The sequence below is a fragment of the Lynx canadensis genome, chromosome B3 (genome assembly GCF_007474595.2).
Source record: "Lynx canadensis isolate LIC74 chromosome B3, mLynCan4.pri.v2, whole genome shotgun sequence".
Lineage (NCBI taxonomy): Eukaryota > Metazoa > Chordata > Mammalia > Carnivora > Felidae > Lynx > Lynx canadensis.
Genome location: NC_044308.2, coordinates 30150866 through 30165620, shown reverse-complemented (window position 1 = coordinate 30165620; position 14755 = coordinate 30150866). Strand labels below are relative to the sequence as shown.

The following is a 14755-nucleotide window of genomic DNA, read 5'->3' as shown; positions in this document are numbered from 1 at the left end:
GTAGTGTTTGAGTACACGAATACATGAATGCATGAATGAATGAAAAGGATGAGCACTGAAGGGTGGGAGAAATGGTGCACGAAGGCTTAGTGGTGTCAAAGAAAGGCAGGTATGTAGTTTAGCAGACAGACTTGTTTAGAGGCAGAGAAATGCCTAACCCCGGAATTAGGAAAAAAAGCATAGGCAACTAAGAGGGGTCTTGGAACACAAATCAAATTATTGACCCTGGATATGGAAATGCAACTGAGATTTTTAAATGAGAGTAATATGATTTTAATAAAATTCCAAGGTATGTTTGTGAATGTGGCATAATAGAGAAACGATGGAAACTTACCTTTTACATTTATCACGCTAACAATAGGCTTTGTGACACTCTGTCATGCACAACAAACTACAAAAACATCTCATTCTGGTTCTGATACCTTGCCTATGAGATTTGCCTTTCTGACGGTCCTGGGTTTTCCTACTGAAGACCTTGTAGGCCTCAGTCTTCTGATACTGCTCCAGTTCCTTCATGTAACGCTCCTTATCTCTGTCTGCTTCATCAAGGTAGCGCTAGGAAAGAAATGTGGAATTATTTTCAAGAAACACATCTGGGTAAAATATTAGTGAACTCATTGAAGAAAACAGAGGACAATTAGAATATGGGAAGAAAGTATATGAGGGATAAGCTCTAAGGGAGAATAAAGAAATCATATGGATAGAAAAATATATAATCCCTCAATTATAAAAGAAATAGGTGATTCTAATTCTTTACACTATTACATTTTCTAACTTAATGAAGACAAGTTCTATTGAGATCATTCTCATAAAGTATTCATATGAAGACATTACAGTTATTCCTCTAATCCCACAGACAGACCTATACATGGCCACTAGAGTCCTCAAGAGGACTGAACACCACATAGCATATTTAGTCTTCCCAAGAGAAAGGATGGAATATTACTTTGTTTCTCTATCCCCAACCCATTCTGAGAGAATGATCTCATACATCAATTGGCCTTTTAAGAGCCAGAAGAGTAGAGCACGAAAGCCGGGAGACACAAAGAACATAAAAAGGAATGACCTCATCCTATGGACCTAAAATGGACTACTATGACAGAGCCTATATCTGCACTCTTTGTGCTATTAATTATTTAAATAAAGTCATTGATCCAACAGGATAATTTTGTTTAGTGCCTTGTCCTTTTCATTCAGCAATTAGGTTTAAGAAATAATGTATAAAAATAGTGCTTTTAAATGGACACAAACTAGAGTCAGATATTACATTAAAAACCTTGTCTTGCACAAGAGTCAGATGTAGAAGACACCCGACTGGTCAAACATGGGACAATTTAAGTACCCCAATACTGAAGTACAGTAATAAAATTATAAACCTTTGGGGACAAAAATTAGTATGCTCATACCAACGATAAATAACAAACAGCAGGGAGGAAAAGGGTTCTTGCTTAAGTTAGAATGCTGAAAGCTGAGCAGTAAATGTGAAGGGAGTGCTAGAGTTGGAAAATTATCATTTTGCAACCCTCACGGTAAAGATTAGACCAAGCAAAAGTCATCAGTGGATGCTAAATCTAGGGGGGACGTCGATATGGAACGGACTCTGTATGTTGTTAAAATGTCTCTCCACAGATTGCTTATTAATTGTAAAAGAGAATAAAAAAACTTTATCGAGAGAGCAAAATTAACATTACCAGTAAGGAATAAAAGGACACTGTGTGCCTGCACATGTGATACCCAGAGAAGGACACAATACCACCTATGCAGTATTCTAAGAATGCATAACTCAATGTCATCACAAGGAAACATTAGACAAGTACAAAATGAGCAATGTTCATTAGAAGTAAACAAAAAGGAGGTGGAGAAAGAGGGAGGGATTGCATTCTTTTTTTTTTTTAAATTTTTTTTTTTCAACGTTTATTTATTTTTGGGACAGAAAGAGACAGAGCATGAACGGGGGAGGGGCAGAGAGAGAGGGAGACACAGAATCGGAAACAGGCTCCAGGCTCCGAGCCATCAGCCCCAGAGCCTGACGCGGGGCTCAAACTCACGGACCGCGAGATCGTGACCTGGCTGAAGTCGGACGCTTAACCGACTGCGCCACCCAGGCGCCCCGGGATTGCATTCTTAAAAAAATATCAATGTCATGAAAGACAAAGAAAGACTGTGGAAATATCCCAGATTAAAGGAATCCAGAGTTCTGACTATGAAACACAAAACCCTGCCCTGGACTGGAATCTGAACTGGAGGGGGAAAATGTCACAGAGGAAGGATATTAGGTCAACTGACAAAATTGGAATATAGACAGTAAATTAGATAAAAATATTGTGTTAATATGAAATTATACAGTTGATAATGAAACTATGTGTGAGAAAACATATCTACTTTTAGGAAATGTACACTGAAATATTTAGGGGTGAAGGGCAATGAGGTATATAACTTACTCTCAAATGATTTTGAAAAAAGGTGTGTGTGTGTGTGTGTGTGTGTGTGTGTGTGTGTGAGAGAGAAAGCACACAAGCATGAGTGTGCATGCACGTGGGTATGTCAGTGAGAGAGAGTGAGCACGCACATGCACACACAAGCAAGTGAGCGTGAGTGCTTAGTATGTGTAGCTTGCCCAGAAGAGTGTAAGTGCATATGCAAATGGACAGACGGGGTAAAACATGTTAACTACGGGTGAATTTGGGTAAAGGGTATTTAGCCATTCTTTGTACTATCCTGTGTTTGTAACTTTCTGTACATTGAAATTTTTTCAAAATAAAAAGTTAAAAACGGGCAACTAGGTGGCTCAGTCTGTTAAGTGTCTGACTTCGGCTAAGGTCACAATCTCACGGTTGGTGAGTTTGAGCCCTGCTTTGGGCTCTGCTGTCAGTGCAGAGCTTGCTTTGGATCCTCTGTACCCCCCTCTCTCTGCCTCTCTCCCCTTTCAAAAATAAATAAACAGTAAAAAGAAAAAAAGTTAAAAACAAACACTAAAACCTTTGCCCTACCTAATAGTGGTTATCTCTGGAGAAAATTAATGTTACTTTTGCTTTTTCCTTTACACACTTCTGCATCATCTTAAAAACATGTTAAACAAAGAGCATGTATTAATTATGAAATTAAGAAATTAAAAACAAAAGAGTAAACAATGAAGTATGGAGTACGTACAGCTCACGATTCGTTTATACATTAGGGATAAGATAATGGACAATATGCACTGGTTTCTACTTGCTGGCTACCACAAAGAGCTTCAAGTTGCAACTTAATATAATCTCCTTGAAATTTTCTGAATTCAGTTAATTCCCCAGAGTATTTTTCAATTTGGTTTTTGTTTGTTTGGAATCCTTTGTAAAGAGTATGAGACATAAAAGAAATATAGCTATCTTTTAGATGCTGAGAATGCTGGGAACTTTTAACCCCACGCCACTCCCACAACCTACCATCATTCTGCTTTTGTGGCATTTCAACCAATTTGTGGCTATCTTGTCCTTAATTCCTCTCAACCCTCTCTAACAAATGGATTTGTTTCAGTTTGGCAACAGTGTTAGTTTTTGCTTAGAGAGGAATTCAAATAGTTCTTGCTTTATTTTTCATAGTAGGTTAAATTTGCCAGAACTCGTTAAAAAAAATTAAACAAAAATCTTATGTGAACAGCAGAATTTTATCAAATGACCTTTTCTTATTGAACTCCTGACTTTTCATTTGACTCGGTAGAATAAATTATATCAACAGATTTCTTAATTTCTTAATATTGAATCACTTTTTATAAAATTCTTATATGAACTCTCAGCATATAAATCAAATAAGAGTAGAGCTGCTTTGGTTTAGGGGGGCTGCTAGGGGCCCTCCTGCTTGTACCCCTGAAGCAGATCCTGAAACAGTACAAAAACCACTGTGCTAGAGAAAAGAGTTATGATGAATCCTGCTATTCTGTTCTTCTACGCCCCATGACAAAATTGAAGAATCAACCACCCATCCTCTTTGCTTTTCTGATGGAAGCTATTTTTGAGGCATAATCAAAACCAAGCAGAGGATCAGGAATAGGAACAATTACCTGTTTTTCCTCAGGGGGCAGTTTACTCCATTCATTGCCTAACATCCTTGTGATTTCTGGAAATGGGACTTCTGGTCTTTTTGCTCGAAGCTGTTCTCGACGCTCATTCATGAATCGAACATATCCTGTAAGGGGGGATTTGGGTGCGTTGCTGTCTCGAAGAGGTTTCTTCCTCTTTCTTCCTTTGGACCAACCTCCTCGTTTACTTCTTTGCTGTAAGACAAAATAAAAAAACCAAAAACCAAATTACAAAATCCACCCAAATAACACAACAATAAAACAAACGAACACAACAGGATAAGAGTTGCATTTTCCTACTATTAGGAGCCTAGATATTCAAAGCTCTCCAAATCTGTCATAGGTACAAATGACTGCAATGCAGTCTTCAAGAAGGAACTCTAGATGGTTCATCTGCACATCCTTTCATGTACCACACTACAGACTGTTACATTAAGGGGCTAATCCTAACTGATGAGAAGAAGGGGCACCATGATCATGTACACTTTGGCCTTCATACGCACTTAACAAGTCCTAACTCCTGACAGGGGAATTTCCTAAATGAGAAACGCAGCACATACATAGCACTGTGCCCGAGAAGCAGACACTGTCATGGTAGATCAGAACAAGATGTCACAAACACTGGGCAAAGAGACAAGTTGTAGTACAGGGCTTAAAAATCATTCGTGAAGGATGTTTTTCATTGATACCATTCAAAGACCAGTTCACTTCCCACAGTAGACAACATATAGATTTCTAAATTAATAGCTAAATTTCATCAAGTATAATATATCCAAAATGAATACTTAGTTTTTTGCCTTGATGACTTGTTCCTTAAGATGTTTATTTTATAAAGTCAGAGGTCTTTACATGTTATGAGTTACATCAAAAAATGAAATCACCTCAAAAAAGTTTAAAGAAAGGACTGAGGTACTACTGATGTTTTACCACAGCCCTTTCTCTTTGTCTTTCTTTTTTTTAAAGTTTATTTATTTATTTATTTTGAGAGAGAGAGAGAGACAGAGAGAGAGCGAGCACATGAACAGGGGAGGGGCAGAGAGACTGACCAAGCCATCCAAGCACCCCCCATCTCTTTGTCTTTTAATGAGATGAAAGCTCCCTCACACTTTTGCTTCATAATTTTACAAATACACACAGCCTATCACTTAATAAACTTTTATGGATACAAGAATTCTTCTTTCAAAGAGAAAAATAAATGAAATGCGACAAAAACATTAAAATATTAATTATAGTACTGTAGTCCTCCAAATTAATATGAATTACTCACCACTGGGCAAATGGTGTATTTGCTATCAGCTTTTTTCCCCCCTGATTTTGTCTTGTAAACTTAGTAACATTAAAGCTACTAAGGATTTTAAGATGTTTAAGAAGCTTCAAGCATTCATTATAATCTTAAAGGATGCCAACATGAAAAGAATCAGCTCTTTTAAAGTAAGAAAAAAGATGATGGGGCGCTGGAAAGGCTCAGTTGATTGAGCATCCGGCTCTTCATCTTGGCTCAGGTCATGATCTTGGCTCAGGTCATGGTTTGTGGGATTGAGCCCTGCGTTGGGCTCTGTACTGGCAGCATGGAGCCTGCTTGCAATTCTCTCCCTCTCTCTCTGACCCTCCCCTGCTTGCACTTACTCGCAAATTAAATAAATAAACTTTAAAAACAAATAAATAAAACAAGAAAAAAGATGAAATTCATGGTAGTATTCTTGTATGACTAAAAAAGAGTGCCTTAACGTGGACAATGTAATCAATCAATTGCGAGGAACACTGAAAGTCCAACAAGGGCATGACTGCCCTAGGCCCATATGGAACCTTGTGTGAATTAGAGAAGGATGCCCTCTATGAGAGGGTGAATGGCTTGGTAAGTGGTGTGGATCCTCTGAGAATGTATGATTCCATGCTATAGGGCTTGGTGTGCATAAAATGTGTGGCCTTGAACAAGGGCATGTGGACTTCTCGTTAATTACTTATGTAAATCATTCATTCATTCAGTAAGCATTTGTTGAGCATCTAGTATGATGTAGGTATAAATTTATTAAGCAGGGGGAAAAAGAGTCTACTTGTCTCTGTGTCATTAAAACCATTAATATGGTTTTATGTGAAACTATTAATACGGTTCTACGAAGAAAATTCTGCAGAATGTAGGGGGGCCAGAGGATGAATGCTTCGATCAATTCCTTTGCTGACTGCTTCTTTAGAAACTTCAGAGACTGGTAACAGGAAGAAATGCTTCTTCAGCTTACCTCATCTTCATGCCTCTGTTCAGTGCCTTCTGCTGTATTTGAAGCCTCATTCTGAAGCAACTGACCTTGGGAGAGATCCTCCACAAATTCTGGATTGTTGGTGGATGATGTGGCTCCACTACTATATGGAACCTCTGGGTGGGTTAACCTTAAGAGTAACAGGCAGATGTGTTCAGTTATCAATAGCATCAAAGATTCCTATTTACCAAGGTTCAAGACAAATTGCCCTGTCAACAAAAGCAGAAGCCAGGTTTAATTACCCCACCTCATTTGTGTAAATGTAAATAAGGTCTCCAGAATAGTTATAGAGTATTTAAAAAACTAGTTTCAGTGCTTGATTGAACTAGGTCATTTTCATGGAGAAGCCTTCTATTAAAAATAACTAGGGGCAACTGGGTGGCTCAGTTGGTTAAGCGTCCAGCTCTTAGTTTCAGCTTAGGTCATGATTTCAAGGTTTGTGAGTTCAAGCCCTACATCGGGATCTGCGCTCATGGCGTGGAGCCTGCTTGGGATTCTCTCTTCCCCTCTCTCTGCCCCTCCCCTGCTCACTTGCTCTCTGTCTCTCAAAAATACATAAACTTAAAAAAAACCAAACAGACTATAATCTTTTCTCAAAAAATGACCTCTCCCCTCAACATTGACATTTTAGTTCTGAGCATGCAACAGAGTCTCACTTTTATATGCTACTTTTCATGCATCTTATCTCCAGTGTAAAGGGAAAATATTGTTAATGGAAAAGGAGAATAGGAATGGGAGTTGTAGAGGCAGGGTGCCCCGTCACAGAAGGGCGTAAGAAGTATCTCTTATGGTACATTCCATAGGTTATTACTTCTTGGACTCAAGTGTTTATTGACAACCAGATCATCTAATGATATTATTAAGTTCAGTAGGTTCAGGTATAAATGTTAAGAAATAAAACACATATTTCTTTTCTGTTTCCAGCATTCTGTTCCAGACTAGTTGGCAAACCAGATCTCAACCTTCTAAAAAGTGGACATAATAAGGTAGATGACTGGATTCACTCACTATTCTGGAAGAATGTATACTTCATAGGGTTATAGGCAAATAATTACAATGCAATGTAAGTACTAAAATAGAGGTTTGTAAAAAGTGTATGGTATGATGAATTTTATACATTATGTAGAGGATGTTAAGAAAGATTTTACAGAGGTCTTGAAAGATAAATAGGTACTCGCCAGGTAAACATCATTACAGGCAGAAAGAAAAGAGTATAACAGGAGTAAGGGCAACCTTTCAGGAGGCTACTGCTATAGACTAAGTGAGAGACAGGCAGGCAGGATGAAGAAGAGGGGAATGATAGCTAAGAGATATTTCAGGGATACAGTGAACTTAATGACTGAGTCAAAGGTAACTCTATGGGTGATTATGCACTATTAGCCAACGTCAACTGCAAAGTGTGTGGGGGATGGGTGAGGTGGGTATAAGACAGAAAAGAAAACAGTAAGTCTGAAACACTCATGGCATAATTAAGTGAAGCTGTCCCACAGACAACTGGAAACATGCATTGAGAGAACAGAAGTGAAGAAAATCAGAAAAATGGGAAGTGCTGGATATTCTCCAGAAAGAGAGAAGAAAGTCAGGACAGAACTCTGTTGGAAAAGATCATTTGAAGAGCAAGCATTAGAAGAAGTAGGAAAGACTAAGCAGGGCATTAAGAGATTTAGGAGAGAATACTGTCAAAGAGGCCAAGGCAGAAAGACTTTTTAGAAGTGGGTATGAACCAAGTAAAAAGATGCAGATGTTGAATAAGATAGGCTGAAAAGTATCTGCTAAATTCGAAGACCTAAAGGTTGTTGGCAATTTTAGGGAGCATAGCTTTAGTAGAATTAGGGGAATAATATCCAGATTCCAGTGGGCTGAGAAATGAATGAAAGCAGATGCACACTGTCCTGGAAATGAAAGAAGTTACACTTTTCTGACCCTTTCTAGAAAATATAATAGATGATTTTAAGCAGGAGTTTCCTACATTTTTGAGGTCTTTGAGGTCCTTTGAAAAAGACTAAGAGAAATTATGAACTCAATGCCAATCATGTTCTCTGAAAAGAGGCACCATCAGAGACCCAGTTTGATCCTGGTAGCTTTATTTTCCAGATGTTTCAATCACTTTGGATGGCTTTGGCAACTTGTTTTTTCACTTACTGTCATTCTTGTTCCAACAGTGCCATCAACTTTTAAGTTACTAATTCTTGTACATTCTTATTTCAGTAAAATATGAAAGTTAGGTTTGGGAAAATGTATCAATCCTATGAATCCCTGACTGAAATGAACAGAAACCAGAGGGGAGTGGTCACAGGCATCAAATGTCTTGGAGATGACAAGTTGGACACAGTTTGCAAAAAAACAAAACAAAACAAAACAAAACAAAACAAAACAAGGTTCTTTTGTTCCTATAAATGAGTTGGCACGCTCTTAGTTAAAGCCAACAACCCTTCCATTTGTGCCATGGACCCCACAGCATTTAGCCTACTCAAAGACAGGTTTTTAGCAATTCTGCCCTCTCCTGCATTACCAATTCTTCCTTGTCCACTGGATCAGCAAGCAAATGTGACATTTTTTACTCTTACCTTGTTACCTTAAAACAAAATGAAACAAAACAAAAAGCACTCTCTGGATCCCACTTCATTTTTCTCCTTTCCATTACAGAATTATTCATAGAGACCATCCCCAACTGAAGACAGTTTGATTTATGATTTTTCAACTTGACGATGGTGTGAACGTGAGATAGATTCAGTAGACACCACACTTGGACTTTTGTATTTGGATCTTTTCTTGAGTTTAGTGATACGCTGCGTGGTCCTCTCTCACAATGCTGGGCAGCTGCAGTGAGCCTCAGCTCCTGGTCAGCCTCGCAATCACCAGAGTAAATAACTGATACCCTTATGACCGTTCTGTATCCATACAAGTGTTGTTTTCACTTTCAGTACAATATTCAACAAATTACAGATATTCAACACTTTAGGCTTTGTGCTGGATGATTTTGCCTAACCGTAGGCTAATGTAAGCGTTCTGAGCACGCTGAAGGTAGGCTAGGCTAAGCTATGATGTTCGGTAGGTTAGGTGCATTAAGTGCATTTCTGACCAATGGTATTTTCAATTTACTATGGGTTTATCTGGAGGTAACCCCATGGTAAGCTGAGGAAGATCTGCACTCTGAAAAGAATTGTTTATATCTATTGGCTTCAATTTCTCTTCTTTCATTCTCTCTTAAACGTAACCCAAAGGACATGTGTACTTACAACTCTTACAAAAGTCACCAATGCCCTCCATGCTAAATTCCACGTCATTTCTCAGCCTTCATCTCACCCGATCTTCCAAAAGTTTTTAACACAGTTGATCTCTTCCTCTTGAAATACCTTTTTTTAACTTGTTCTCCAGGACATGGCACTCCTCTGGTTTTTCTGCTACCTTTTTAGCTATTCCCTTTAGTGTTCTTTGTTGACTTTTCCTCTTCTGCCTGGCTTAAATGCTAGTGTATCCCAGAGCTCAGGCATTAGATCTCTTCTCTTTTCTATCTACATAGTGCTCATTTCTTCAGTGATCTCAGCCAGTCTCTGGCTTTAAATATCAGGTATATGCCGATGATTCCCGTGTTTCTTTTTCTAGTCTAGACCTCCCCTAGCCCCTAAGCCCTATATCAAGCTGTCTATTTGACATTTCTGCTTGGATATCTAACAAGCATCTCAAATTTAAAATCTCCTGCTTAGTTTTCCCCATCTAAGTCATCCCTTCGGTCGCTTAGGCCAACAGTTTGGAGTTGTCCTTGATTGCTTTTTTCTCCCTTCTCACATCTCATCTGGTTTTTCAAGCAAATCTTAACTTGGTTTATCTTCAAAATATACGTCAAATTCTACATGGCACCAAACCCCATTCCCATTATCCCTGAAACCCTCTCCAATGAGGTCTCACCCCTACTACTCCAACAAAAATACTCTTGTCACTAGTGATGTTCTTTAACTCATCATCTCTCACTTGAATTATTTCAGGAGCTTAACTCGTCTCCTTGCTTCAGCCCCTGCTCCCTTCACTCTATTCTCAATATAACAGCCACAGGGATCCTATTAAAAAATAAATATCAGATCATTCTGCTCAAAATCCTCCAATGCTTTCTCACCTCTCTCAGAGTGCCAGTTAAAAGTGCTTACTCTGACCTATAAGATTGTACATGGTCTAGTCCTTGCTACTCAAAAGTATGGCCCTCATACCAGCAGCACTGACATTGCCTGGGAACATACTACCATGTAAAATCTCTAGCCCTCACTCAGACTTTCTGACTCAGAAAGCACCGATGTAGTCCTCTACTACCTTCCCCTTGGTATATATACTCTGCTCCAGCTACACTGGCTTCCTGGGTATTTCTAAAAGGTAAAAACATTTCTAACCCAGGGTTTTTGCACTTCCTTTTCCTTCTGCCTAGAATAATCTTCCCCAGATAACTGCATGCTAGCTACCTTGCTTCCTTCAGGTCTTTATTCAATTCACTTTGAAAGCATTTCTGGGCCATCTTATCTAGAACTGCACCCCAAAGCCTTCCCAACCCTCTTCCCTGCTTTGTTAATCCATAGTTTTTAACAACATAGTATGTATTTTACTTAATTATCCTGTTTACTCCCTGATGTCCCCAGTAGAATTTAAGCTCTACGGGGATTGGTATTTTTGTCTGCTTTGTTCATTGCTTTGTATCCAGTGCCTAGAACAGTGTCTGGCACATAGGAGACACTCAGAAAATTTTTCTTGAATGAATTGGATTTAACAACTAGGCAGCTTTTAGAAAAGTCTTGGAGAACAGCTTTATCTGAATAGTAAGGTCAGAAGGCAGATATTAATGAAGAAATATATGTGAGGTAAGGAAACAGAATAATTACAAAGTCTAGTCCATTTTTCAAGAGCTCTAAAGAATATTAAAATAATTCATCACAGGGATTAGCTAGCACTTCAATCAGTGAATGTATTTCTTCCGTGGCAAATAACTTCTAAATAGAAAAGATAAAAATTCAAGTGGAACAGAGATTTTTGAGGGAAGAGGGACTATTGCTATTAGTGCTTTTCTATATTCCTTTATACATCTGCCCCAAAAATACCAAAGAAAGGAGATGGGGGGAAAGAAAGGAAGAGAAGTCAGTCAAGTCAGAGCTCCTAGGCATCTTGAATAAAGAGCCATATTAAAAAAATCTGATCTTAAAAAAAAAAAAAAATCAGACCTCTGGGGAAAAGTTATTTTCATATCTGTGGCAATTCAAACAGAAAATGAACTTGATTTTTAGAGCTAGCCCTGTGGCAGGTTATTTACTTAATGGTAGCTATGTAATTCTCTTAACCAGGAGGAACTGATGTTTCCTAGATCCACATATTGCTGTGCCAGTTCATAGGCACCAGAACACGGCAAATGACAGCTGAATGCAGATCACAAAGCAGCTTACAATGGCTCTCACTCTCTCTTTTGTGAAGCCTAACAAACATAACTTCTGGTTTTATGATATAAAACAGTCTCTTTAGCACCTCATCCATTATCAGAAGCTTTGTTTTAAAGCTTGGTGGAGGCCCAGTGTCCCAGAGCAGCTGCTTACCCAGTTGTGGCCAGATCATTACTCTCCTTGGAGCCATCTTCCTCTGCAAAAAGGGGTGGCAGGGTAGAGCTCGTCATCAAGGTTTCCATCTCTCTGAAAGGAAGAGACAATAAGAAAATAATTATAATGGCTTAATTACTTCCAGTTGAAGTTCCATTAATATAAGCCAGGCTTCCTTAAATTTATCACATCAGCAGCAGAATAGAAATGGACCTAAATGTTTATTTTCTTGATTTGGACATAAATCAATTTAAACACTGGTTAATGGGTTCTTAACTTTGGTCTTACTGACCGACTAGACTAAAAAGCATTAGATTTTAATAAATGGGACAGAGTTTGGAAATTCCTTTTTGTTCATTAAGAATACCTTCAAAAGTATTCTTCATTTACTCTAAAAACTGTTGAGCAGAGTAAGTCAGAAGCACAGAGTAACTCAGCAGCCCTGAACAAGTTATTCAACTTCTATGAGATACTATTTCACCATCTTAGACACATACAAGATTGCTGACTTGACCCACAGGGTTATTGTGAAGGATTAAACTGAAAGAGCTTCATAAACAGAGAAAGGCTAAGATGGTAAGTGCTTTGAGTATTATTATATAAAGCAAGGTATTGTTATTACAGCATTACTGGGTCTCAGTCCCAGATGAATCATCCTTAGATTAAGTGGTAACAAACTGAGCCCTCTGAAAGGAAATAATGCAAAGGAAGTGGAGGCTGGAAGGCATACTGATGTGGAGCAGAGGTAAAGAAACCTCACTTCCAGGTCAGAAATATGTTCCACATCACCATGACGACCAACGGAAATAGCATGCACCTGGGTACAGGAAACAACTAAGCTTAATTGAAGAAAACAAAATAAATTACAAGAACTTGAAGGTTATTAGACTGAAAGGATAAAAGGACAAAGTGACAAAGAGAGTAATTTCACTTAGCATCTCACTACAAAGAAAGATTTTTCTCTTTCAAGGCTTACCACCAATGGTGGTATCACCCCATAGAGCCAAAAGCAGCAGCCTTCCATTCATCGTGAAAGTGATATTCAAACAAAACATTCAACAGTGACCCCAAACAGTAACCACTTAAGGGGAACTGCAAACCACTCAAGAAAGAGAGTGCTTCAATCAAACGGGGAGAATTGAGAAGCAAATTATGAGAATTCACTTAGGAGCTCCCTCAGCAGTTATTTCAGGGGCTGCTGCTGAGGAGACCTAGTGAAACTGCAATTAAGAGGAAAGCAGGGCAGCCCAAGCAGAGCTAGGATTCATCCCACTGAGGTGGAAACCAGAGGAAGATGCAGACGACACTGACACCAAATTCTAAATGTTCGATAGAATAATTTACTTCAAAAATGGTGACACTGATGGCTTATTTCTTATTCTTATTTTCTTGTTTTTGCTTCTAAATTTTTATTTAGCAGACCGGTTTCATAAATAGCTTAATGTGAAAAAAATGCATCTCCGTATGACTAATACCCATTGCAGTGGGTAGAGCATGGAAAGCAGAGAGAGAAACTTCATGCACATACCAGATTAGAGCCTGGGCTTTAAGGGCTGCTAACATCACCTTACACTAATATTCATCTTACCAAAAAAAACCCCTAATCAATTAAATGCCATACAGTCTAACTGTAAACCACAGGAAAACATTCAAATAGGTATTCACTCCCAAACCTTAAAAGGACCCATTTAGCTGGCTTCTTATTAAAGTCTCCCTAAAAGTAAATGGCCTTTCAATAACTTTAAGATTCAGCATTTGAAGTTCCTGGCATCTCTTACTGAACCTCAAAGGTGATATATTATCTGGCGGGGGGTGGGGGGGGGTGGTGGCGCCAAATGAACTCTTTTCATTCTCTGTGCCAACATGACCGTCTTCAAGTGTTTCCCAGTTCTCTTCAGTCATTGTTGAGGTATTGGGAGCAAGATTGGGAGGCAGCTGGACAACACAACCTTAGCAACATATAAACAGATCATATAAACAAAGGAAGTTGAGAGAACACAAATGTCTTGCTTCTTTTTCTTAAGTTTGTTTTACTGAACCCATATGGCTTCAGATATATTTTCTCTAGTGTTATTGAGTAGTCAGGTCCCTAAGAAATGAGTAATAAAGTGGGTGGAAGGTTAAGGGGCCAAGATCAACAAAAGAAGGAAATGAGGAAAAAGTCCAGGAAAATCCAAAAGCCTCTTAACTAGTCCAATAGGTTGGAAAAGAAAATGATTCCCAAGAATATGGCTGGGATCCTGCAAGGTTCTGCTTTCATATGGTCCATGAGGGGGTGATTCAAACTGAATCACGGCTACTAAGCCATTGATTGCCAAAAAGCCTCTCAGTGTAGCATCTGTGTCTGATAATGTCTCAGTACAGAGGTCAAACTGAACTTTGAAATTCTATGTGAAGCACTTAAGAAATGTAATGAATGCTACTCTGGAAGGGAAAAGAAGAGAAATACGCACAAAGACAAAGCAACATACAAATCTGGTTCTCTGCTGCAGTTTACATAAGTAAGCATATCATGCAGATGTTTCCTGGCAGACAGGTTCTGTACCAAGTGAAGGCTTCTACCAGGAGGCCTCAAAAAAATGGTATTACGTTGAGGCTTATAGTTTAAACCAGGGTCCAGACTGTAGATTTCAAAATCCAAAAATTCCCTCTAACACTAACCACTCACTGAAAAAAATGGATGTATAAAACATGATGCCAATTTAAGATATTTTAATAACAATTATAAAAATTATAATGATAATTATCTTAAGCACACTAGGTATTTATTGGCCAATCAACACATTTTCTCCCTGTAGTAATATGGGGAGCCAAACTATATTCAGAACATTGCTTTGGTCATTATAGGTGGAGCTTAAGAAATGTTTTTCAACTAAGAT

At 38.5% G+C, this 14755-nt stretch overlaps 1 protein-coding gene across 2 annotated transcripts in view; it reads right to left on the bottom strand.

Annotated features, from left to right (window-relative positions):
* HMG20A (high mobility group 20A) overlaps positions 1-14755 on the bottom strand; it is a 68707-nt gene that overhangs the window by 14849 nt on the left and 39103 nt on the right. For both annotated transcript variants that reach the window (XM_030317640.2, XM_030317641.2), the window contains 4 exons: positions 11877-11969; positions 6292-6439; positions 4037-4249; positions 423-555 (listed from right to left, as the gene is read on the bottom strand). In XM_030317640.2, the coding sequence (XP_030173500.1) occupies positions 423-555; positions 4037-4249; positions 6292-6439; positions 11877-11965 (583 nt within the window). In that variant the 5' untranslated portion in view covers positions 11966-11969. The remainder of the gene's footprint in view (positions 1-422; positions 556-4036; positions 4250-6291; positions 6440-11876; positions 11970-14755) is intronic.